Genomic DNA, 25,810 nt, shown 5'->3' on the forward strand with positions numbered 1-25,810 from the left:
GAAGAAGCATTGGATGAGCAGGTGTCTACAAACATCTGGACATATACTGTCTCTTAGCCTGGTAGCTTCAGTGCAAAGCTGAAGAGAATGTCATGATTTAATTTGTGTACATTTCATTTCTGGATCTCTAACAATGTGCTTATGTCTCCTCGTTGTCAGGCACATGAGCTTCTTTGCATCCAAAGCGAGCCCCACGTCGGTGATCCTGGACCTATGGGAAGCCCAGCACTTCCACAGCGGAAACCTCAACCAGCTGGCCGCCATCATGGCCGAGATCGGCAAGCAGGAGGCCATGATATTCCTGGTGTCTGATGGGGAGTGCTAACACACAAACACCCAGACAGACAGAGAGACAGACAGACAGACAGACTCTGAATGGTGGGAGTAGAAAAGGTCCGCACCCTCCATTAATTAATAGAGAAAGGACTAATCTAAGAACAGGGTTTACCCACCATGCAAGGCCATTTGGGTGTGCTGTGATTAACAGTATCCAACTCCCCACTCACACGCAGTGCATTTCTGTCCAGCAACGATGTATAGAAACCCCCCCCCCATCTGTAATCACATTTGATCAATAAGTACTTTTTACCCACTGTAGTGTCCGGCGCATTTGTATCTGATTTTTTTTTTTTACTCAAACCTGAAAAGCCAATAGTGGAGTAACAATGGACGAATGAAGGCTAAGCATGCCACACTAAAGAGGTCATCTTTAGGAAACTCATTCAGACTTTGTAAATGCATTTAGCAATATGCAAATGTACATTGTACACTGACAATTTCATGAGGCCACACATTACCTCACAGAGCGTTCACGAAGAGTCAAACCTCCTTACGATGTCTGGGGACAAGCACGAGGAAGTTTGGGCCAAATGTGGGTGGGAATGTAGACTTTCGTGAAGGTGGCGCTCAAAGTAGGGGGTAACAGTGTCCTAGTTAACGTTGTCTTATGGACAGCTACCCTGTCGTTGGCCCATGGATGTAACATAAGTTAGCATGGCTGAAAAGTGCCCCCCAAAAACTGTAATTAAGTACGTAGAGTTGTGTGTTCAGAGAACACTAATTAAACACTGCCTACCAATAGGCAATGTTCTGCTAGCTAACAACAGTTTTGCTAGCTAGTTTGTTTGCGTGTGATTATACTCTTGTCATTAAAAGAGAACTGACTTGAGGAATTTGGGGGTGTTTTCAGAGGGGGCAGACCCTCGTTAGCTTGTTAGTTGGCCCTAGACGAGTACGTCTGGTTCCATGAAACTTTGTTAAAAGATTTCCCATGACCAAAATATCATCGCTGTCCAAAGAAAACCAAGCATCTCCAGTAATTTTACAGGGCAAAAGCTCTCTTTGCTTTCAAAGTTAATGGAAAGAGATTTTATTCTAAGCAGTTCTGGAGCATTTTCCTAAAATGTTCACACAATGTAAACGACAGTTACGGAGATACACGGTTTTCACTGGACAGCGACGATACATAAATACAGAAACTTCTGAAAGAGTTAACGTCCTTTAACTGAGTAGAGTGGCGGTGAAATGAGGTTTTATGCCAGTCATGCTAAATAGGTAACTAGCTAATTAGCTAAACTACTTAGCAAAGCATGGCTTACTGCACCGTTAATCGGGTCAAACCGATCGAATGATGAAAACGGTGTTTTGTGAGAGCCATCAGCTTTTTTTCGGACCCGCTTCAGGCACCCATGATGCGGCTGTAATGAGATTCAAAGCCATAATCAGAAATTCCCGAATGCAATGACGCTAAATGATCACGTCCTCACGTGTGTGGCTAATGTCTGCAGGCTATCTGGAAACGTAGCTGATGTTTCAGTAGAAATGCGTTCAGGGACCTTCTTTTTGTTTTAGCCCAGCAGTCTGTGCTGCTGTTTGCTCATGAAGTCTGAGCAACTGATTTTTTTGCGTTTTTGGCGAGAGAGGGTTGGGAACGCATCTCACCTTCTGTTCGGACTGTGGCCACAACTGCCCAAAGCTTGCCTTTAAGATGTCATGCGCAGTCCTCTTGATCTTCACGATTTCACAGAAATCAGTCATTTTAGTCGAGAATGCTCTAAAGGAAAGATGATTTTTACTCTAAGATGCAATACTACCAAATGTTTCACAGCCATTCGTTTTCTTACTCAAACAACGAATTGAGTTTTGCATATTGAGTCTGTTTTTTCAGAAAGCCATGTGGCTTTAGGGCATTCTGTACTGGTAAGACGAGGCGTGTTACCCAGTGTCTTGACTAAAGGGGCAGATCTACTAGCTTTTTGCACGGTTGTGAACTCTCTTTTGGAGTTCAAAAGTGTGTTGTGATCTAATTTAGTCATCATCCTGCCCTTAAACGCCCTTTATTACACCCTGATGTTTTGCTGTCCTCCTCCTTTTGATGGATCCTCCCAATTACGTGGTGGTTAAGGTGAAATCTGACTGTTACATGCCGCCAGCTAACACTGCTGTGTACTAAACTAACATCGGAAGACTGAGAACCTCACTAAAATACTCCCCACACACCAGCCAGCTTTGTCTGTTGTGGTTGTTGAGTTGCTTTGGAAGTTTCAGCCAAAAGTTTGAGTAGCTGGTGTTGGTATTTAACAGTGAGTGCGTTTACGTATTACGATTTTGACAGTAATCTGATCAATGCGTTTACATGCACTTGGGTAATCAGATAATGGGGAAACTCTGGGTCTACATGAGTCAGGCAGTAATCGGATTTCTGCTTTACAACCAGGCAAAAAAGAAGACGTGACGAACGTACGAACATAATGTAAAACTCAAACTTTATGATGCGGCTTTTTGTGGACAAACGTCATCTAGAAGATTTAATTCTATATTTAAATATATATATATATATATATATATATAATATATATATATATATATATATATAAAATTTAGATATAATTATATATTTAAATCTTTCATTTTGTCAAGGATGTATCTGGTTTCAGCATCAATTCAGAAGTGTTTTGCTGGTCGTTTACTCCCAGTACTTCGGACCGCTTTCGCACATGCACAGACTGAGAAATCCGAAAGAAATCAGAGTAAGAGTTCACACGCACTGAGAAAACTGATTACTGAGCTAAAATCCAGCCTCTTTATCAGATTTCTTCATCCGATTTCTAGACCTTACTCCGATCTATGGAATCAGAGTATGCGGTTTACAAGAGCACTTGAATAATCCTAAGTTTTTATTACGATCTGTATATGATTGGATTATTAAGTGCACGTAAACGCACTCAGTGTTTAAGTGTAATAGTCCTTTCATGTGACATCAATTCAATGTGTAGCATGTTAGCTTGTAGCATGTATACAGCATTTATATTTCGACCAATAAACAACCTCATAATTGGCTAATAGGACATGTATCTAGTTTGGAGCTGTTTACCACAGGATGCCATAGTGATGTTTTTTTAAATCCCCATTCATTTCTCCTACAAAGAATCCAGAGTTCCTAATATGGGCAGGACACCAAGCATACACTTTATGGGAACTTCCCTTTAATACTGGGAGGATATTATAATGTCCCATCTATTCATCATTAGTGATCAATTATGATTTGTGAAAATATTTAATGGCTCTGAAAAGCCTTTTATTTTGGTGCTACCATGGAAGGCCGTTTAGAAAAAAAATGGCTTGTTTTTTGCTCTCGTTTTTGGCAGTATGGTAAATTTTAAGTTTGAATTTTGTAATTTTGACATGACAAAGCAAAATTTTTTAAAACTGCTTTTTCATCAACTTACCATTATTTTGACACACTAAGTCAAAGTCTCAAAAAATGTGTAATTATTATGTAAAATACTGAGAAAAAAAGTGTGACGAGTCAAGACAAATCGCAGTTGTTGGAAGAAAACCTCTTATCTCCAAAATGATAACTTTACAGGAGAAGGAAAAAAACTTCACTTTTAATGGAAGTCAATGGAATGGACTTTTTTCCAAGGCATCCTGGGCCGCTTCTTTTGGTCCATTCATCATCAAATTTACACACAATGTAGAGGCCAACAGGTATTTTCAAAGTATATAAAAAACTGAGAAAAAAAAACACAAGGTTTTCTTCGGACAGCAGCGATCTGCTGCTGGAGATGGGAAAATTCTAAATTAAGCTTTTGTTCTGCTACCAGGCAGAAACGTGTATCTGTACAGACAATGGCGTGAGCAAAACAGCAGTTCTGTGCTGGTCACGCGTGAACTATGAAGATCATTCACTCGCATGAAAGTTCTTAGAAGATAACCTGCTAAATTGGCCACCTTCACCAGCATAAAGCCTCCAGGCTGCCAGCAATTAGCGCCTCTTTTAGTAAATCTGCCCCTCGATCTGATTTCAGTTCCACGCGGGGAAGTTAAAGTGAACACACTATGCGAGAATTCTTTGCTTGAGACGGTGAAGAAACAAAGCTCCAGCTTAGAAACCGTAACCAACCATTAACCCACAGAATCCGAAGCGGGACATGAAGATGTATATTTTAGTCTCCTTGTATTTCCCCCTGTAATTTCCCGGGTGATGCAACTGACCCCATGAATGTGTGCAGGACAGTTTCATGATTGTCAGTTATTGAATGTGAAAGGTTTTATTTCCAGTTGCGGTCCACTCAATGGCCTCACCTTAGTCTGTGACGGTCACAAGTATGTCTGGAAAGTTTCAGGTGTGGTGGCACGTCGAAGTGGGCACATTTCACTACACTAACAACCCAAAATGTATGTATAATATAAGGTTTCGAGCTTTCAGCAGGAGCCTTATGCTTTTGAAATGATTTCCTGATTGAATTTACTTAAACCATGTGCTTTTTTTTTCTTTCGTCTATACAATTCATGTTGTGTATATATATATAAAAAACCTTTTCTATTCCAGTTTTGATGCTGGCACTACATGTAACATCTCTGGAAGTTGGTAACCAAAGTTTATGAGCCATCTGAGACAAATTTCGTTGGCATCCTTTAACATTGTCCACATCGTTTCTCTGGTTATCTGTGCAATTATCCACAAAATAACACCCAACAATGCAGTCAACCTGCGAAATATCAGCCAATCAAGCAAATCAAGTCCATTTCTGATATGAATTTAATTTCAAAAGTGTAAATTTTTAATTGTGCAGCATTTTAATATTGAACATTTCACTGGTAACGCAGTTTAAATATTTATTATATAGCACTTTGTAAGTAAATGTAAATGATATTTTAATATTGAGCTGAAAAAAAGAGAAAAAAAAACAGGCGTTACATTTGTCGGAGTATATCCTGTGAAGTGTTGGCTTATTGTTCATTGATTACAGCGGATTTGCAGTGTTGGCAGGCTAGGCCAGATGCTTGTACACCAATTTTTGTTTCGTCCTGAGCTGGATGGGGTTTATCTCATAACTTAAAAGTAAAAAAAAAAGAAAAAAACGCAATTAAAAAACATTAGAAATGACTCATTTCCAACTTCCTCGATAAGACATGAGGGAAGGGATTCAATGCGGTCACGCATTAGGATCATCAAAATTAATACGAAAACTAATACCTGACCCTCAGGTAGCAATTTAACAGCTCGTCCTCAACCCAAACGACCAATCTAGCACCACCTCACTTAATGTGGGTTTTCAATGTTGACATCTTTCCTCCATACAGTGCATTTCACCTCTATATAGATGAATAAAACGTTTAAAAAGCCAACTTTGGACGACATGTTGATTCAATAAAGTCTACGATGCGTCCATGAGAAGAAAAGCCAATATCCCCCCATTCGCTGTACATTAGTCGACCTCATCCATAGCTGTTCTGTATAAAAGAGTGTGTGCGTGTGTGCGCGTACTTCCTTTTACCGATCTCGACTTTCTTTTCGAACTGAAAAACAGTAGAATCGTGTACCTGTGAATGTTCTTCGGTTTGTTAATTCAATGTTCCTTGCCTTTCTGCAAGTCAAAATGCTGTATTTAACATGCCACAGCGCTTATGCAATTGTACAATTCTTTTTTTAAATCATATTTTGAAGGTTTTTTTTGTACTTTTCTTTTCCTCGTCAATGTAAATTGTCGTTGATGACTTTGTGCTACTACGAAGCCCTGCGAAGGAGGGTTTTCTGTACTTTTGGACAACGATATGGATTTGTGGGTAGAATTTTGGAAATTCGTTTCTAAGTGCTTTCAAGTATTTACTTGGCCTTATGTATATATATCTATGAAATTTCAGAAAGGTATGTATAGTAATTCAACCTGAAATGGATGTAAATAAATTATATATTGTTAAAAGAGGAGTTGAGTCTTCTTTTTATGGTACAGCTGACTAGGAACATATATTATGCGCATTATAATGTAAATATAAGCTCAAACTTTTCACGGTGTAGTGTGTCCTCTCCGCCTTTGTGACAGCATCTATGATTTTTGGAAGACTTTATTTCATTTCATAGAAATCTGCGAGGAAGTTTTTCCACACCTCCAAAGCTCCGTCTTAGAAGTGCGTTTTCTGCTTCATGCATTCCCACCAATCTCAAAACACCTTGCGGCGCTGTTGAGGTCTGGACTGGTCAGTCCTTAATTCTGAGAACGCCAGCAGCTTCTTTTTTTTCTATATATAAATTTTTATATATGTATTTAGTTTTTTTTTCAGTAACACTCAACAGCCACACATTTCATATTTAACCTTCTCAGGAATCAATAACTTGTACATATAAGTAACACAAACTTCCCCCCCTCCCATTTTATCCACTGATTAAATGACTAACAACAACAACAACAATAATAACAACACCAACAATCTATAAATGACTTGCATAAAAACTCTAATGTGGAAAAAAAAAACAGAATACAGCAGTTTTCATTTTGAATAAGATACATCATGATAAGGTCTGTAGTTGCAAAGCTATTGAAAAAGGCACTTAATACAAGGAATATTTTTAATATAAAAAAATAAGAGGCACAAAAAAAAGAACATTATACTGCATTTCAGTGGAGTGTTTGGTTTTGTGTTAAACTCAGAAGCATCTCAGATAAGGACAGGATCTCACTGCCATTCTGGACAGAACGTGTGCTACATGCACTATAAGCACAAACAATTCTCTTCAAAAGAACAGCAGCCACCACTGGAGTGCAGGTGGAGCACGAGCTTGATGACGCAAACCTCAGCACACCATTTAGGCCAAAACTGCTACAGGACAAACTGAGCATGCCAGCAGAGCTGAAGTGATTTTAAAAATGGGATTGATATTGAAAGTGTTATTGGCAAATATCCACAGACGCACGGCAGGTGCTGGGGAGTAATGATGGAAGCCGGTCCCTGTTGCCGTGTAGCGCAGTGGTAGTCGGTTCTAATTATGAGCCCCCCGTCTGCATGTTTTTCTTCCTTCTGCAATAGTGCTGCACAGCATCTCGACTAATCACAGTTCCAGATATGTTTTTCTGTAGGTGTTTTGAGGAATCAGGATACTCATGTAATGAACAGATTTAAGTCAAGTACCTTGATCAGAATAGTGCAGGCCAGTGTCACATTAGGGACTTTAAGCAGTGACAGCTGTACGTCCATCTACAGCAACCAGAAATAACTGTTATCACCACAGCCGCCGAAACACTTCATTCCGAAGTGCTCACTTGATGACTCGGAAAAATCAACTAAATGACCATGCCCTTTTAAAAATGAGCCTGAACTCTCTGTTGAATCTAAGGTAAATAAAATTCTAATACAAAAAAGTGAAATTAACTTGCTTTAACCTCACATTTTAGCGACTACAGCCAACTGTTGTTCTTGCCCAGGCAGAAAAACAGCTTTATTTCCAGCAGCTGATTCACTGCGTCGCAATACTAGCATTTTGACCATATCGTGCAGCCCTAGGGTCCACTTATTTATGAGTCTGCTTGTAAAGAATTGGTCAAATCTGGAGTGTTCAAGTCGGGGAGGCTCCAAGAAAAAGATGTTTTCTTTTTGTTAAACTCAAAACAAGCAATAGAAGCCAGTGAAAAGGGTTACAGCACCTGCTTTGTTCTTGAGAAAAGGTCCTAAGAAAAAGTCTGTCAGATTTATGACCACAGAATTGTTCACACCTTTGTGCTCTTGAGTGTATGTAGATTCTGTTCTTACCCAAGAAAAAAAATCCAAATAAGAAAACACTGGTTAACACCAGAGTCTTCATCAAAACTGCATAAGAGGATTTCCAAAAGAAATTTCTTCTTAAGATTCGTGAACGAGGCCCACTGACTTCTACTGCAAGTGTTTAGAGTAAATAGGTAATGCATAAAAATGACTGTCTGGTTACAGACCATGCGGTATAGACGCAGCAGATTAGGTTGAAACTGCTGGAGTAGTTCTTTAAAACCCTGGCTACACTGAAACAAGCTAATCCACTGATAAGCGTTCTTGTGGGGGTGGAACAATACGCAGTTTTCGCAATACATACTGCCGTTTTCAATACAGCATTAGAAAAGAAATGATCACTTTCGCCTGTATTGATTTTTTTTGGTAAGACGATCAAGACCTATATTCCATATTTCAAATGCTTCTTTGGCAACCATGTGTTATTAAATTGTAATAAATAACTAATGTAATAAACTGTAGTCTGTGAGGCCACATCTCAAAGCATCAGATCTTGCAGATCTTTCCCTCTGGCTAAACTGAGTGAGAGATTCATAATGTGGCTCACTCACTCCTACTGGTGGCACAAATCAGAAGCAATAAGCATCCATACAGAGTCATTTGTTTTCCTTTTTTTTTTTTTTTTTTTTTAAAAGAGTCAGCACTTTGCGACTGCTTGAATCTTGTTGGGAGAAGTAGCAGCTGTGACTTGGTGTTTATCCAGCTTCCTAATGGAATATTGCTGGTCCATTTAAGGTGGAGTAGGAAATTGAATACAAAACTGGCAAGTAAGACGCTAACTTCAGCTTTGCGTTCTCGCTCTGGTGGCTGACCCTCTTGTGTTTCGTCTACAAATGAGTTAGCATAGTTGAGGTGTATTTGATACTCACGTTGAGCAGTGTCAGCACACTGTTACTGTTTGAACTGCAACACTTTTCCCATCATTACTGTACGCGACACTGGAAACAGTTCTGAGTTCAGTTTTTTTTTAACCTTTGTATTCATCACTTTTTGGAATATCGTGTTAAATACAGCTATAAAAACCTTTCCCATTATCACCCATTTTACAGCATGAAATCTGTACTCAATCGACAGTTTGTATTGAAAAAAATTAGGACATAATACGTATCGTGACACCCCTAAGTTGCACACTTGCCCTTACAGCACTAAGTGGGGACAAGTGGGGGCTAGTTCATATTCACAGTCATGCTGTGCGCTCTACCAGATGCAATACTGCAAAACACTACTCTTTGGTCAGTTCTAGCCCATTCCTTTGCATGTCTTTTTAAGCAGGAGACACTGTGTCGGCACAAACCCCGCTCAGCGTATGCAGGCCCTAAGCCTTTTCTTAATTAGAGTTACCTGTCGGATTAGCGCAGATAGATGTGGCGCACTCAGTATTGGAGGCACGGAAAGATCATTGGTCGGGTCAATATGAAATGGTCGCAATCAGTGCTAATGCACTGCTGTTCGGCTGCCAGGGGCTCTTTTTTCTTCCTCAGTGGTTTGCCATTACCTTAAGTACCCCGGCACAGCAAATCAGGCAGCGGGGAAAAACTAGGTCTGTGCTCCATCTGGGGGCATTGGAGGGCAATGCTAAGGTAGCAACTGAGTAAATCACAGTCTTACTGCCAGCTCTCCATACGCAGGGCAAACATGCTCTGGAGCTATAACTATACAGGGAGTGGCCAATCTCATTGTAACATACAGCTGAGCTTAATCTGCCTATAACACCAGCCCTCAATGCTCTACTCTATACCATATGGTTCTATGGTTTGCCTTTGGCTTGCACAGGATGCACCTGATATGGCCTTAAAGTCTAGATGAAAATGGTAATCTCTGGAAAATACAAGCATGTATTGGCAAAATGAAGAGACAGTGCAGTGGTTTTAGCCTGCTAGACATACATTAAAGGCCTTTTCCACCCAGATTTAGCCTGGTCTTGGAACAAAAACACACCTTCAGTGGGGATCCCCCACTGGAAACCATGTTCAGCCCACAATCAGGCTTAATCTGTCTGGGGAAAGGTGCCCTTCAATTCATAAATACTGATAGTTTCCGACAGTGATGAAAAGCTAATCTGTGCAGGCTGAGTGGAGGGGTAGGGCAAGCTGGCCTGCTTCACCAGCCACAAGGCTGACATCCCTCTGGTACATGTGGTTTTAACAGCTGGGAACAGAATAATGTCACTGTCATAAGAAAACCAGCTTTAATACCATTTCAAGACCTCAAGATCAACAGAAGTGGTCCAAAGTCCAATTCCATTAACATACATCACACAAAGGAGAATTCCACCATTATTCAAAATTTCTGCACAATTAAGAAATTTAAACAAAGTTGTTCAGAGTGGTTTGATGTTAAACGCTCCATTTTAGAGAAAAGTATAGAGTGGTGACCAGATATCTGAACAGTGTAATGCCTCCTAAAGCCATCTCCTAGAAGGTTATAACATCAGAGGTCATTTTAAGGCAAATAATTCTATTCTTTTCAGATTTACTGCTATTTTGCCACTAACATTACATCTAAAAACCATGTAGGTTCACTGGTCATTATAGATACTAAATAAAATGGCTATATTTGTGTTGTACACATTGTGACTCCTGGTTCCAATCACCACCAATGAAAAGAAAGAACCAATAAATGTCTCTATTATGAACCCTTTAACATCAAACGACTCTAGAACTGAATTATGCAGATTTTTGTTTAATCAGTGTAATTCATATTTTTTTCCTCTTAGCTTTTCAAAGATATAAGATTTCTTTATGACAGTGACAACGATCATCTCTGCTGGGAGAAAACCTTGTACATCATTTTATATTATTTTTTTATTTATATATTTATTTATTTATCTAAACATAACTCCAATCACTTCATGTTTCAAGAATATTAAAATCAACACGATGCAAAGTGTTAATTTCTAGTCCAAGCTACATGGGTTTCTCCCAACAATGCCATAGAAATTGGTAAATTCCCATACAAAACATCAGCCCAGTACTCTAAACACCACTCTCAATTTTATACGTTGCTCAATCAGAGCCCTCAATCGCACCAGGCCGAAGGACTTAAGTGAAATGTTCTCTCTCTTGTAGCTGGACTGTCCTCCCTCACTGCCACTCGAGCGCTGGAGCTCAGCTCCTCAAAGAGGAGAGAAGGCGTGACTTTTACACAGAGGCTTATCCTTCTTCGAATAGAATGTCTTCCCCTCCAGATTGATATGGCAAAGCTGCAGAGACGGGGGAAGAAGGAAAGGATGAAAAAATAAGATTTAAAAAAAAAAAAGAATAAGAATCCTCATCAATCTCAGAGAAAGAACACAAAGGAGGATATTCTTGGCAAATAGCTGGGGCTGTGGAGGTAGGGAGTGGAGGTAGGGAGTGGGGGTGGGGGGGTTATTCCATTTGAGCCCATTCGGCCGACAAACATTTCAGGCAGAAAAATCTGAGGTCAGGAGCCAGCGAGGAGACATTTTTAATGGTTTTGAAGGCATTGTGAGGGACATGCAGGAGCTGAGAAGAGAGTACAGGATGAATCAAAAAGACTTACAGCACAGACGAAGCACGTGTCGTGCCAGCTGTAGCCTAAGGCCTCCAGGAAACGGTCACCAGCATCGATCTTGAAGTCACAGCCATGACATTTAGTGCCAAACATCTTTTCATAATCTGTGAAGAAAAACAGGAAAAAAAAATGATTAGCAAGGGTAAGCAAAATGACAAAAACTGAACATCACAATTCTAGGGGGCAGAATTACTAACGTCTCAAATGCACTCCCGGCCAATTCAAGCCTCACTTCTCATTCAACACCCTTATAACCCAACTTAAAAACATATTACAAGAAGAACCAATTCACTGGAAAGGACAACAGGTAAAAGATGACAGCAACATGATGGATAGACACAATCGAAGATATCATGAACAAGTCAATAAGATGTCTGAAGACCTAAACAGAAGACAGGACAATCTGCAGACACTGCTGACCATCGGCTTGGACTGATTATCCAGCATGGGTAATTAGCCAAGCTGTTTCAAATGAAAAGTTGATAAAGTAAGCCAGACTTGCGGGAACTGAAATCATCTTGCACATCTCAGATCGGAATTCATGCCGCTTTGTCATCCACTGCGCGGGCGCCATCATTCAGCGTTACCATGGCAACAGCGCCAAAAAGAAACTAAAGCCTGTAAATGGTGGAAAAGCAATACATCTCACATTTTCGCCTTCCTCTCACTCTAATAATGAAGCTGAGAGATGATCAGAGTTAATGATCTCCTCAGCGAAGCTCATTCTACTTGTTCGTTTGTCTGTTGATGGTGATTCATTCATATGAAGCTACTGAGCAGGATGTATTCATGCGGTCATTTCAGGACACCGGTTCGTTCACATCAATGACAGACTTGAATCACTTACCTAAACGAGTGTGAACCGTGTCAGAGAGAACAGATTTCAGCAAAAAATCACATTTGAGCAATGAGGCTTGTAATGTGAATGTAGCTGTGCCAACAGGCAACATTATGTTCTACTATTTGACAGCAATACAGGCTAAATTAGTGAATGTGAACAGTTTTAATTAAAACTACTATAATGTACGGCAGTTTTACAGTACAATATTTACTGTAGGAAATAAAATCTAAAATAAGTTATATTGATTGATCTAATCACAATTCATGTTTTTTCTGAGGCTAACAGGTTGGAACAGATAGAAGTGCTTTATTAAAAACAGCAGTGTCATTAAAAAACTACTTTAATAAATAACTTAAAACAGGAAGGGAAAAAAACACAACTTTGGTCAAAATCATTTCATGAAATATGTTAATGCCATAATTGATACTTGTCATAAACTGATTGTTGTTTACTGATGAAAAGCATAATATCATAATAAATTATAATCAAACTGCCCGGCCTTGGCTATTAGAACGAAAGTGGAAAGAGCTTGGTCAGAGAGATGAGAGACTATTTCAGACACAGAAAGTTATCAAGAGAGAGAAGAAAAGGGGGATTACATTAGCTCCGTCCATGCAAGCAGGGCCGGAGGCTTTGATAACACAAATTGCTCCAGATGTCTAAATGCACTGTCCCAGTTTTTCTATTACTGGCTGTGGAGAGGGTTTTAAAGCGGCAGGCTTAGGGGACGCTAATCGCAGGCCGTGGTTTTCCAGCCCAGTCCTTTTACCAAGCTGAGACTGCAGCTATTTGATCAACACTCAACTCCTGCTTCCTAACAGAAACAGTCAGCGTCTCTCCACCAAATGCTGACACAAGAGCGCTCGAGATGCAAAAAGGCACTGACCGCATGCTTCATTTCCATGAAAAAGAACCCTTGCCGGATCTACACAATTTAGACTTCTGGGCGTGTTAGATTAGGAGGGGAAAACTGCACCGGGAGGAAATTCAAATCACATTCGCAGAGGAAGAGTGAACAAAAACTGAGTGTGGAAGAAAGCAGTTTTATCAAAAAAGAGGCAAGTTGTAGGATAATAAAGAGCCAAATTGGGCCACCCGGCATGAAAGTGGTGATAGATATGCATATTAAGGGCCACAAATGCTGATAATTGATATTAACTTACAAAATTTCATCCAACAAAAAATAAATGTGCTTTACTGACTGATACGACTGTCTTGTCAACTAGGAACTGTTTGCAAAAGTCCAGCCTCCCTTAGTTACTATTGCTTTGTCCATCAAACTTTCAGTTCAGGCCATCTGGCAGCATCACTTGTAACACTTGTGCTAACAAACTAAAAATTTCAGTATCACAAAGAAAAACTTTAAAAGCTCACCGAGGAGTATATTACTGAAAAATAAGCTGGCTTTACCAGGTGTTCACAGGCAATACACATGCTTGATAATTTACAAAATAGATTCTAGAACCACGTTTACAGTAATCAAACCAGGTAAGTCATTAAACAACTGAGCATTAAGGCATTTTTCATGTTTAATCTAGAGGAAGGAGCTAAGGAAGCAAGTACATTAATATTCATCTTTGTGATTTTAATCCCATATGTGAGCTCTGTACAGTCCTGTTTAACCCAATTCATTAAGCTCACTTTCTACATTTAAGTTTGTATTGTTGTGTAACATCACGTTAAACCATAGTACTAGTAACCAATAACTTGGACAAAGATTACTTTACATTAGATCAGGGGTCTTTAATTCAAATTCAATAAGGTCCAGTTTGAGAAAATTTCCACAAGGTCCAGAACATCAGTGTCATGATTCAGTGCCATATACTGTTTACTCAAGTAGCCTAGTAGGCATGTCTACATCTTATACAGTAAACAACTGAATGTCAAATCAAATAAAGTACAATTCAGTCATATTTCGACAATATTTGTCAGTTTCCTCAGACTCACTTTCTTCTCTGACTGCTGTTTCTCATCTCGTCCTTCCCCTTTGTGTGCATCACTCACTCGAGTCTTGGTGCTCATCGTAACGCACAGATCCGATTGGCTGAGTAGCATCACGTGATTGGCCTGCGAGTTTTCCCGAACTGCTAAAGCGGCACCGTAAAGGCTAGAAAAGCTATGCCGATTAAAATAGGACCACCCCGTCCAAATTAAATAATTCTCCATAGTTTATCGGTTATAGGTTCAGGTCCACATAAGACATCACCTGGGTCCGGACTGTGACTGCGGTCCGCCTATTAGTGACCTCTGCATTAGAGTATAATAAGTGCATAAGTGTGCCCGTTGGTTTTGAGCACACTATGAGTGTGGACCTCCATATAGATCAATCCAAAACTTTTTCAGCTTCGGGAACGAAATACAAACACCACCACCTTCCAGATGATCACGATAGCATGTGTTTTCATTAAATTTCCCTCAGTAATACCTTTTTACATCACTTAATAATTATTAATACATTAATAATCCATCACTTAATAATTATTATAATAATACATCACAACTCCTTTACTGTCACATACATTCTTACCGCAAGTTTGTTTTGAGGAGTTTAGATGCACGTTAATCATTATTTTACAAACAGTCAGCTGACCTGCTAGGTTGTCAGTCTTCAACAGTCAGATTTCTTATATTCATATAAGATTCAAAAACAAAGTCTTAAATTACAAATGACAAAGCCATAGCACATTGGGAGGAGCTGCTAAAAACAAAGCTGCAGAAACTCAATAGGCTGGCTATTTGAAGCAATGTCAGTCGTGTTTCACAATCATTTAAAAATTAATGAAGTAGTATAGGCTGGCTTTTAATCTTGATCTGGAAAACCAGCCAACATCACACAACATAACCAGCTAACCAATAGAGTGGTCAGGCCCTACAAGTCAATACAGCACTGTGGAAACTCCAAAGACTTACATTAGACAAACAATGGAGCTAATCAAACTCTTTAGAAAGAACTGCGGGCAATAAATCACTCCTAAGTAAAACGATCATGCCCATAATCTGACCAGGAGCAGGAAGAAGCTGAGGTGGTGCTGCTGGTCGATGACCGGTCTCGGGGCACGGGGCGAGTTTGATGTCTGCAGTGAAGTGGCAGTGTCTGAATGATTAAAGGCAGCGGGAGCTGCAAGCCGCAGCTCTGCGGGGGCTGTCGATACGATGTGCGGTCAGGCATGAGTGGCCGTGGCTGGGGCTCTCACCTCTCTCACAGTAAGGTTCTCCCTCCTCCATGTAAAAAGCCTGGTTCCTGATGGGCGTTTTGCAGGCGGCACACAGGAAGCACTGGACGTGGTAGGTCATCTTCAGGGCATGCATGATCTCCTGTGGAGAGAGAGGACGGATGAGAGCCGCTCACACCATCTCTCCAGTCACACACAAAAATCAGGCAATCTCTCTCAAACACATGCATTAACGCAACCAAGTCACTCTGCTTAACCCTTTAAACCACATAGGGGTCTGTATGTGGGTCAACCCTTCAGTTTGTTGCTACAGTCTACATTTTAAGGCTTTACGCACTGCCCATCAAAAGAAAGGAGACACTTCACATTCTATTGAACTCTCAACATAGATTTTTTTTTTAAAGTGCAAATAAGTTAACATTCTCTACAGAGAACGAACTTCAATAATAAATTCAGCTCCTAAACACAGATTGTGCATTAAAATTAAGATGTGCAGAAGTTAGTGTGTGCTTAATGTGTGCTTAGTGTGTTATTTACTTATTTTCAACTATAGTATCAACAAAAAATGCAAGAGGGTCCCAAGAGGGTCCAAACCTTTGCATCTAATCTAGGACAGTTTCAATGTTTAAAGAACAAAGAAATAAATTATGAATGTCAAGGATTTAAATTGCACACTTTAACGGCAAAAGTTAAAACTTTCACATCGGAGCTCATGGACACTCCTGTAGTGTGTTACTACTCAATTCATTGTTTTCTTTCAACCACTGCATTTAAACATAAATTTAACACACACACACACACACACACACACACACACACACACACACACACACACACACACACACACAACACTGGACGTTCTGTGAAGGTTTCAGAGCATTCATTCCATAAAATCATTCTGGCCCCAAGATTCACTGGATTGCAAATGTGTATATTTATCTGCCCCTGAATTCTACATCACAACTGTTATTAATAATCATCAGTAAAAACTCCCAGCCCTAAACAAGCCCCCACAGAGTTACTCCGCTTCAACACTCAGCTCCATGCTCCATGAAGTATCTTCCTTGGTGTTGCCAAAATAATGATCTGACAGTTTTCTTTTCCAAACTGTTACTAAAAGCAAACACTAAAGCTCATGTGGCCAACAACAGAGGGTGCTGACATTATTATGAAGCTTGAATTACCATTAATATTGTCAAATATAAACCTGAACAAGTCTGTCGATCATAAACATAGCTGTTGTCGGAACAAAACCTCATCTCCAAAATGGTAACTTTACAGGGGAAGGAAAAAACATACTTTAATGTAAGTCTGTGGAACCAGACTTCTTTCCAAGGCGTTTTGGGTTATTTCTATTGGTCCATTCATCATGAAATTTGCACACAGTATAAAGGACAACAGGCATTTGCAAATTATGTCAAAAACTGGAAAAAATGGAGATACAAGGTTACGTTCCTACAGCAGTTTCAAATTGACAAAAACATCCAATTGTGTTTGAAACGATTTGAAAAAAAGCTATGTGTCCCCAGACTTGACAGGCAGTATGCTTTCAGAGAGCTTATTCTGGGGGAAAAACACAAAAACATGTACACTATATGCAAACATTTCCATTGCAAACAGAGCAATGGTCTGCTAACCATTTCTATGATTGTTATTACGTGAAATGCTTAGGTGTAGTTTTGTTATACGCTGTACACTGTAATACAATCTATACTGTTGAGAACAAATGCCCCCCCCAATCTCTGCGTCTGCGCTGAGTGCACTTTATACCGCACACCGAGAGCTGCCCGAGTGCTCTCGCAGCATGGCAGGATGGAAATTGAGAAAAGGCGACTGAGTGCTAACATTTTCACAGACCCCCAACCCTTTACCCCCTCTAACAGCCCTAGTGTGAATGGCTGGATGATTATATTGTGAATGTGCTCACTCCGGTTATCTTCTTCTTGCATTTGCCGCAGTTGGGGGCGTAGCGATTGTCGTAGCACTTGGTGCAATAAACGGAGCCTTTTTCCTCAAAGAAGCCACCCTCGTCCAGCAGGGCTCGGCACTGACAGCACGTAAACTCCTCTGGGTGCCAGGAACGGCCCAGAGCCACCACGTAACGGCCCCTGAAACACAGCAGCCGGACACACATGTAAACAAACGCCCCCTTTCACTTTACAGTGAAAGGGTCACTCGTGGGATCAACAGCAAGGGTTTAGCACTTGTAAGAATTCAGAGAGCACTAGCTGCTCTAATGGAAATAGCAGGTCACTCAAAAGAAACCTATGTCATTTCATATTGATCGTTCCAGGCAGAAAGCTGGAGGACAACGTCCCATTTTAGTACACGGTGCATTCTGAGAAACGTTACTTTCTTTTGAAGTTTTGACACAACCTTTTCATTCCACCCCAGCTCTGCCTCCTCTCCCTCACTAAGAATTGACATTTACCTCCACATTCCCCCATTGATTCCTGCTCTTTTAGATACTTGCAGCACTTTGCCTCACGACTGGAGCCACTCAATGCTGGAAATAAATAAATAAGGCTTCTAGTGTCAGTCCTCAGGGTGACAGCAGGGGGCGCTGGAGCACTGCGCTTACCTGATGATCTTGTTGCACGCGGCGCAGAGCGGGGTGCGCCCGGTGTTCTCGGCCGGGTTCTGCTGCGCTGCCTGCAGGATGGAGCTGCGGTTCTGCATGGGTGTGGGCTGTGCTGGCTGGCTGTGCTGGGTCACCACTGTGCTCGTCTTCTCTGGGTGGTAACGCTCAGCAAAGTTTGGGTCCATCACCCACGGGGGGCGGCAGGCTGGCCCGGAGCTGGCTGGGGGCTTGGGGGGCGCTGGAGCTGGGGACAGTAAAGAGAAATTAGGGCAGGTGTATCAGCATTCACCTTCTTACTGCAGCCATTATGGTTCTCTAAGAAGGCACTAAAGTATGTAAGAATTCTTTCTATGTTTGTTGGTAATATGAAGTCCTTTGCAAATGTCAGAGACCCCCCACCACTTATTCAACTTCAAGTCAAAACGGCTGTTTATTCCAGGAGATTTTTTTTTCAAAAATTGGAGCTCAAAGGATTATTAGCAGATTTAGAGAAAATGCGACTCATGCAAGACCTGGTAGACCACCAAAGGTGTTCTTATCAGATAAACAGTACTAAAGCTTTCAACTTCAAAGCATCACTTGCTTCAGATCTAAAAAAAAAAAAAAAAAAATCCACAGGTGTTTCTGTCCATCCTTCCACTGTGAGAAGCCATTACTGACAAAAGAAAAGCAAAGCAAACTTTGACATCAAACAAAAGCTGCTGGTGTTCTGTTGAGTCCAGACCTCAACACCACTGAAAGTGTTTGGATCATGAGAAGCAGAAAATGCAACCAACTTCTAAGACTGAATTTTGGAGGTTTGTAAAAACATCCCTGCAGATTTCTTTGAAAAACTAAACATGAAACTCATGAAAAGAATGTTACCTGTAACAAAAGTAAAGGGTGGACATAGTGAACAAATGTGACATTATGCATGACGGTTGTTTAGGCTGCACATGACTGAGGTGTCCTTGAGCAAGACACCTAACCCCCAACTTAATCTTAATCTTTTCTGTGATTTCTGCACAGTACTGCAGAAATATGAATGTAAGACTGAAACCTGATTGATCTCAAAATGATCTTCAAATACACACACACACACACACACACACACACACACACACACACACACACACACACACACAAAATACACTGCAAACGGTCTTAGTTCACCTGAGAACTAAGATAAAACTTTATCTGTTAAACTATATACACACCCTTCGAATAAATACAAGTAAACCTTATAACATTATGAGCTGGTAAGAAATTCCTCTTCTCCTTGATGCAGCGTCAGCCAGGGCACTGTATACATTCCTGCATTTATTCTTTTTACTTATTTCAAATATACTTTCAAATATAATGCTTACTGGACATACACGTTATAGATACATTTTAGGGCGTTCTTACACTTGGGCTATTTCAGTGACCATGAATCAGTGACTGAGTCATGGTTTTCTGTGCATATGTGAACATGACAAACCAACTCAGACCCCTCTAAACAGCCTCAAAACTAACCAAACTGAGACTCGAGGTGGTTGGGTTTGTTTGTAGTTCGTTCTGTGGTTAAACTGCTTTGCGCATTGGTTTTGCTTTGCTTATGGTGAAGACCTCGAAGCTCACTGTACACACAGCCATAGCCTTCCAGCACTTCAGTGGGTAAAAACAGACCACCAAGAACAATTTATAAGGTTCTATGCAGGACAAAGTGCAGACGCGCCGCGGCAGACACGCAGGGCTGTTTTTCCAAGTTTGTGCCATGCACTTCGGGCCAATCGTTTCAGCGTGGCCAGCAGGAAAACAGCGGGTAAGTCAGGTAGCTCCTCTCGCCACCTGAAAGGTTAGATTTATCAGAGAATGCTGCCCACTTTGCGAGTGGTGTGAAAGGGGTCTGAGTTCTAATGGAGTTCAGTGATCTGAACAAGAAGAGGTCCGAGATCTCAAAGGACTAGAAAGATGACCAGTTCACTTACACTGTGAACATAAACAGAACTGAGGTCATTTGCAGTTGGTTCCCGTTCAGGTTCACTTTAACCAAACTCAGTTCAGTTCATTTAAAAAGAACTACACATGAAAAAACCCTTAGACATATCTCTAACTGAAGTGCACAATAATACTTATGAAGTTATTAAACAGAGATCATTGGAGGTCAGTTTAGCTAGAGTTAATCTATGGATCCATCAATGAGGCTTATACTGTCAAGCTGGTATTTCTGTGGGACAAATTACCTCGAGTTCCCTCGGGTTTGGTTGCTGGTTTGGTCTTGCTGGGGCAGGGAGTGACTCCATGGCTGTGGAGAGAAAAATAATCCTTTTCAGAATCAACATTATTAGGAAAAGAAAGAAAGAAAAAAAAAAAAGTAGGCGCAGGCCAATAGAAAATGTTAGAGGCCCATATCAAGTCTGGCACCGACATCCTGTTTGGAAGGCTCACGCCCAGCCGAGTCAGCAGGTTAAATCATTTTATAATGAATAATCAGCAGGCCTGGCCTGGAGGAACAGGAAGGTGTTCTGAGGTTAATGACGCTCAGCCACAGTTTCGTATGGGTAATTATGCTGGTACTCATACACCGGCACCCCCCCATCCAACTTCCCCAAAGAAAGATCTGCTTTGTACCGATAAACATTCCTTACGTTTATTTGAGGGTGTTGTTCTTCCGTATTACTGAAAATGAAAGTACTTCACAAACTCTGAAACTTTTCCATCTCTGAGAAACCTTGATCAGGTCACCTACTATATTCTTTATTTCCACATTCTAAATGATCTCAGGTTCAGATACGCCTGTCTTTGTGCGTTTTGCCATTTCTTAGACTCGATGAGGCAACAGAAAGTCAGGTTTGATTAATGTTCTGTGAATTGCCTTGAGCAAAATTACTGTTCATCAGCACACGCTTGTCAAAGCAGTCTGTAGCAGTCAGACGTGACTGGTCTCCTTTTTCTTTTCATTAATAGAAAAGGCTTTCATAACAGTGCATGCGATACCTACCCGACAGATACAGCAACGAAGAAAAATGACAATGTTTGATCTCAAACGAATGCGGTTAAAAACTGATAAGGCCAAAGCCTTTAAAGATATATTCATTTATTAAGCAGCTATAGTAATTACACTTGTGATTAGAGTATTTGTGTGTATGCCGAGAACAAAATAACACTTTAAAAACAAGTCAAACATAAACTGTGCTTCACTGCTATCTACAGAGGATAGGACATGATGCTGTAGTGCACTTTAACAGGAACAGTTTCAGGGAAAAAATGAATGTTCCCCCTTATCCCAAAAGCAGTGAACCAGCCAACACGTATTTGGTGTCTGAAGTTTGCTCCTTTAGTCTCACACTAGAGCTATGAGGCTAATACTGCTAACCATTATGGGTCTATGATACCCAAAGCACTTCTGGGTGAACTAGAGCTTTTGCCTATTACATTAGCTAAAGAAGCTTCGAACACTAAAACGTCTCAACTGACTGGCATTTGTGGCAAGAGCAAAATCGTTCATCTATCACCAAACCATTCAACACTTTTCCCCGTCCAGGTAGGACTCTAGAATTCTAGGTAATAAGGGATGTGCACAGGTACCCTGTTAACCATTCGTGGTGTTAATCATTCTTTCCATCATAGGAAAACAGAAAACATACAGGTAAAAATTTAATTGAAATGCCCAATTTATGTTTAAAAATGATGGAAAAGGTGGCACATGTGCTCATATTTGCAAGCAAGTATGAATATTATACTGCACTTTTGCTAAAAATGAAATATTAAAGCTTACCAGTATATTTCCGTTTTTCTACAGGAAACAAGCTTAGGTAGGTAGGACACTAGCATTACTGCAACTGAGTGCTGACTGGTTGGTCTGCTGATCAGCTTTCCGTAAAGTGGTGTTTTGACTGATGTTATGAAATAAGGCACTGTCAGAAAATTCTATAACTGGTGTTCAAAAGTGCTTAAAAATACACCAGCTGTGTTGAAATGCTGTGTTCAGAACAATCAGTGCATTTTCTGTTTAATGTAATTAAGCATTTACAAAATATGATTCTGCACAAAAGCTCCAAAGAAGTCCATTCATTTGAGTCCACTCATTTGGGAGCACCCTCTAGTATTTGACAAACCTGTGGCAAATTCTTCTCACTACACATTCTCTGGACGTGCCGTTAGTTAAGTTATGTGACAGAAGTCAGAGGCTTTATTGCCAATATGGCTAAATAGGTTAATGTAGCTGATGTTAACAGTGGATGCATATTTCTTAGACATACTCTCATGTTGATACATCATCTAGCATCCAGTGTTGCACCAGCTTATATGAAGCTTGTTACTCATCCAAGATAAAAACCTACCAATTTCCCTTGCCAGTCTTGGATAATAAAACGGTTTAAAACATATTCCTCCTGCTATTTTTTTATACAACACCAGTGCGGTCACCTAAAAAGATAAGCCTGTAACTCTATGTTAATTTTAGACTTTTGTGGTGTTTTTTTTCCCCCACTTCCACATTTATCTGTTTGGTTATACCACTTTATCTGTTTGGTAATCCTTTTGGATTTTAAAAAGACCAAAATTAGTTGGAATGCACAACAATTGATAACAGGTTACAGGTCAGTAGATACTGGAGTAGGATAATATATCGTATATACAATATAATATACTGACATTGCTGATATCACAGAAGGCTGTGATATGTAAATGAGGCCTCTAGCTAATCACATTATTTAATTGTGTGCAACTTGATTTAATGTGTGAGCATCCTGACCAATCGCAGTCCCAGAAATTCATGTAAACCAGCATTTTATTTATTTATTTATTTTATTTTTTTTTGCCACCTCTTACAGCACCTTTAGTCAAGTTGCAGCATAGAGTCGCTGTTTATGATGCACTGCATTGCAATATGTAAGAATATAAACAATGAAAATACTGGTACATATTGTGCAGCCCTACTAGATGCCACCATTCAAGCTTCAGAAAACTGTGTCACGCAAGTAAAAACAGGACTATCAGGCTCATCCATCAAAGTCCACAGTCTCAGTGACCGCACCACATTAAAAACCTCAGATACTCAAAGTGAAGGGAGATCAGTGCAGAGAGGAGAATCAAAGACCAACAAGGACCAAAAAAAAAAACAAAAAAAAAAACAGAGGAGACAGTAGGAAGGAAGATAGGTTTTAATGTTTTCTGAATTCATGAAAAGCAGAGAAAAGTCAACAGGTCGTTTCAGGATATTTTTGCTCATTGAAGAGTCAGAGAGAGAAGAGACAGAGAGAATAAAATCTTTCGATGAGCATTAAAACACAGAGAGAACAAAGAAGAAAACCAAAGGGGTAAAGATGAAAGATCAAATCACAGTGCTACGCTACCACGATCAGAGCGAAATCCGAGTGAAATACAGAACAGTCCAACAGCTGACAGCTCCCTCAGACAGTAAAGCGCCTCAGATTCGCAGGATTAAGAGAGGGAGTTTGTCAGTGCGCTAATTCTACAGGTGACCGTGCTCAGACAGTCTGTGTGTAGGAAAGAAATCTGACGGTCAGGCTCAGTTTGCATTCTTTTCCACTTAAACTTTAGCTAGGCTGTGTTTATTTTTTGCACATTTTTGTCATTTTTTTAAAACATTTTTTCTATTTAATATTTTCTGTGAACACTTTACTGAAGGGCAGTGTTCATAATGCTACACTACACCTACATAGGATCATCATGACAACTGACTAACCTACACAAACATTTATAAACAAACATTTTTTTAAATAGGAGTCATTTGTTATTAAATGTTGCATTTCCTAACTTTTATAAAGGTGATGTAACACTATCAAATGACCCTGATTATTTTCTGATGTTAGGTTGTCGTGACATTATATAATGCTGATAATGTGACATGTCAAGTCGGGTTGGCTTAATGAGTTTCATTTTAGCATTTACAAGATTTAAACTGTGTCACATCATCAGCATTATGCCATTGTGCTACAGAGACTAAGCTACAAAGTCAGTTTGTATAACATGCTGTCATTTCTCCCAAAAAAGTGTCAGGTCAACCCCTGGTCAGAAAAATCGGTAACGCTTTATTTGAAAGGTAGCTACATAAGCACATCATAACACATGCATAAGCATTAAATAAATTTATAAAGCTTTTTTTGCAAAAACTTGTCAGCAAATCGCAAGATGCCATAAGCTGAAGTAAATGACATTGTGTTGTCATAAACATCAACTACACTTTCCTTCTAAGGTCCATAACCTGGTAATAATGCTTCTTAATAAAGTCACTTATGTCAACGCAGTGTCATATACATCATATAACATCTCATGTTATCTTGTGGTTACTAGCATAAGCTGATCAGAATTACTCAAATATTGCTTCATAAATGTTATTTATGCTTATGCAAGTGTTATGTAGTCTCTGTAAGCAGCCTTCTGATAAAGTGTTACCATAAAATCTGTCACCTGACAACTTAAAAGTTCTGGTTAACAGATGTCTCCTATTGAAATGCCACTATAAATGCTTAAAGGTTTGTGCCTGCTGTCATGACAGTCTTACGCAAGTGTCATGTAGCCCTACGAACATAAAATGTAACAGTAAAGTGTCACTTATTTAACTTTACATCCCCACCCCACTTCCCACATATTGCTGGGGTCAGTGTGTGATGCCCATGGCTGGCACGCTGGGTTGCCCTGGTTTGAAGGGAGGCTTTGGGATCGGCTGCTGGGGGGCGGCGCTACGTTCACGACTTGATGTTGAGGGTACGGGCGGACCTGTTGTGGTGCCAGTCCCTAAGCCTGGCATAGCGGGGGCTCTGAATCTCACTCATGAACTTTTCCCTGCCACAGTCAGCACGCAAACAAGAGAGAGAGAGGGGACAGCGTTGTGGATAGCACCGTGGAGGAAGAGGACATCCAGGGAGGATTCAAAGACAAACAAAACACAGAAATGGAAAAAGAGAAAACATAGAATGAAGGAAAGTAACTGAGAAAAAAAGAAAAATACAATACACAGTTTATGACCTGTACACCCACTAATGCAGGTAAAAGGTTTCTAGAAGGGGAAAGCAACATCACATTTTTTAAATTGGCATTAGTTTTTTTTTTTTAATCCTAAGGGATTATACTACTGTTCATATAAATAGAAGAGGTGTAGCCTGTGTCTCTAATTTCGCTCCTTTAAAAAAAAAAAAAAAAAAAAAAAAAAAAAAAAAAAAAAAAAAACCAACACGTTAACAGTTTGGTCTAATGGTGGTTGAATAGCAGCGCCCACTGCTGGTCAGCAAAATAAATAAATAAATATATAAATATATATATATATATATAAATAAAATATCTCACAATCTGGATTTAAATGAATAGTGTGGCAAAAAAGTTACATGTATACAATTTTCCCATTTACCCCAGACGTAGTCGATGTACAAATCTAACTTCTTTAGTTTAGCACGGGAGTTACTAGCACACACTAACACACACTAGAAATAGTCACCCAAATCTTTTCCATAAATACATCCCCAAACCATCTCTTAACCAGCTCAAGTTGTAGCCTTTATTAAGGTCACACTGACTTGCCACTGTGGTTTAAGGCAGATTTGAGTGACTATTGACTCCTAATGTTTGTTGGCAACCTCAGGCTCACAGCTCTAATGCTAAACTAAAGAAGCAAAATCTGGACATGTCTCAGGATCATGTAAATTTGTGTGGAAT

At 40.0% G+C, this 25,810-nt stretch overlaps 2 protein-coding genes across 8 annotated transcripts in view; one reads left to right on the forward strand and one right to left on the reverse strand.

Moving 5' to 3' along the window:
• The window catches only part of unc5a (unc-5 netrin receptor A), a 322,248-nt gene extending 316,423 nt beyond the window's left edge, over positions 1-5,825 (forward strand). For all 4 annotated transcript variants that reach the window (XM_017706248.2, XM_017706250.2, XM_017706249.2 and 1 more), the window contains one exon: positions 160-5,825. In XM_017706248.2, coding sequence (XP_017561737.1) covers positions 160-325 — 166 coding nt within the window. In that variant the 3' untranslated portion in view covers positions 326-5,825. The remainder of the gene's footprint in view (positions 1-159) is intronic.
• Positions 5,826-6,722: 897 nt separating this feature from the next.
• pdlim7 (PDZ and LIM domain 7) overlaps positions 6,723-25,810 on the reverse strand; it is a 74,460-nt gene continuing 55,372 nt past the window's right edge. For all 4 annotated transcript variants that reach the window (XM_017706245.2, XM_037544955.1, XM_037544954.1 and 1 more), the window contains 6 exons: positions 20,377-20,438; positions 18,173-18,416; positions 17,519-17,699; positions 15,613-15,733; positions 11,566-11,681; positions 6,723-11,245 (listed from right to left, as the gene is read on the reverse strand). In XM_017706245.2, the coding sequence (XP_017561734.1) occupies positions 11,159-11,245; positions 11,566-11,681; positions 15,613-15,733; positions 17,519-17,699; positions 18,173-18,416; positions 20,377-20,438 (811 nt within the window). In that variant the 3' untranslated portion in view covers positions 6,723-11,158. The remainder of the gene's footprint in view (positions 11,246-11,565; positions 11,682-15,612; positions 15,734-17,518; positions 17,700-18,172; positions 18,417-20,376; positions 20,439-25,810) is intronic.

This window comes from Pygocentrus nattereri, chromosome 14 (genome assembly GCF_015220715.1).
Source record: "Pygocentrus nattereri isolate fPygNat1 chromosome 14, fPygNat1.pri, whole genome shotgun sequence".
In the NCBI taxonomy this organism is placed as follows: domain Eukaryota; kingdom Metazoa; phylum Chordata; class Actinopteri; order Characiformes; family Serrasalmidae; genus Pygocentrus; species Pygocentrus nattereri.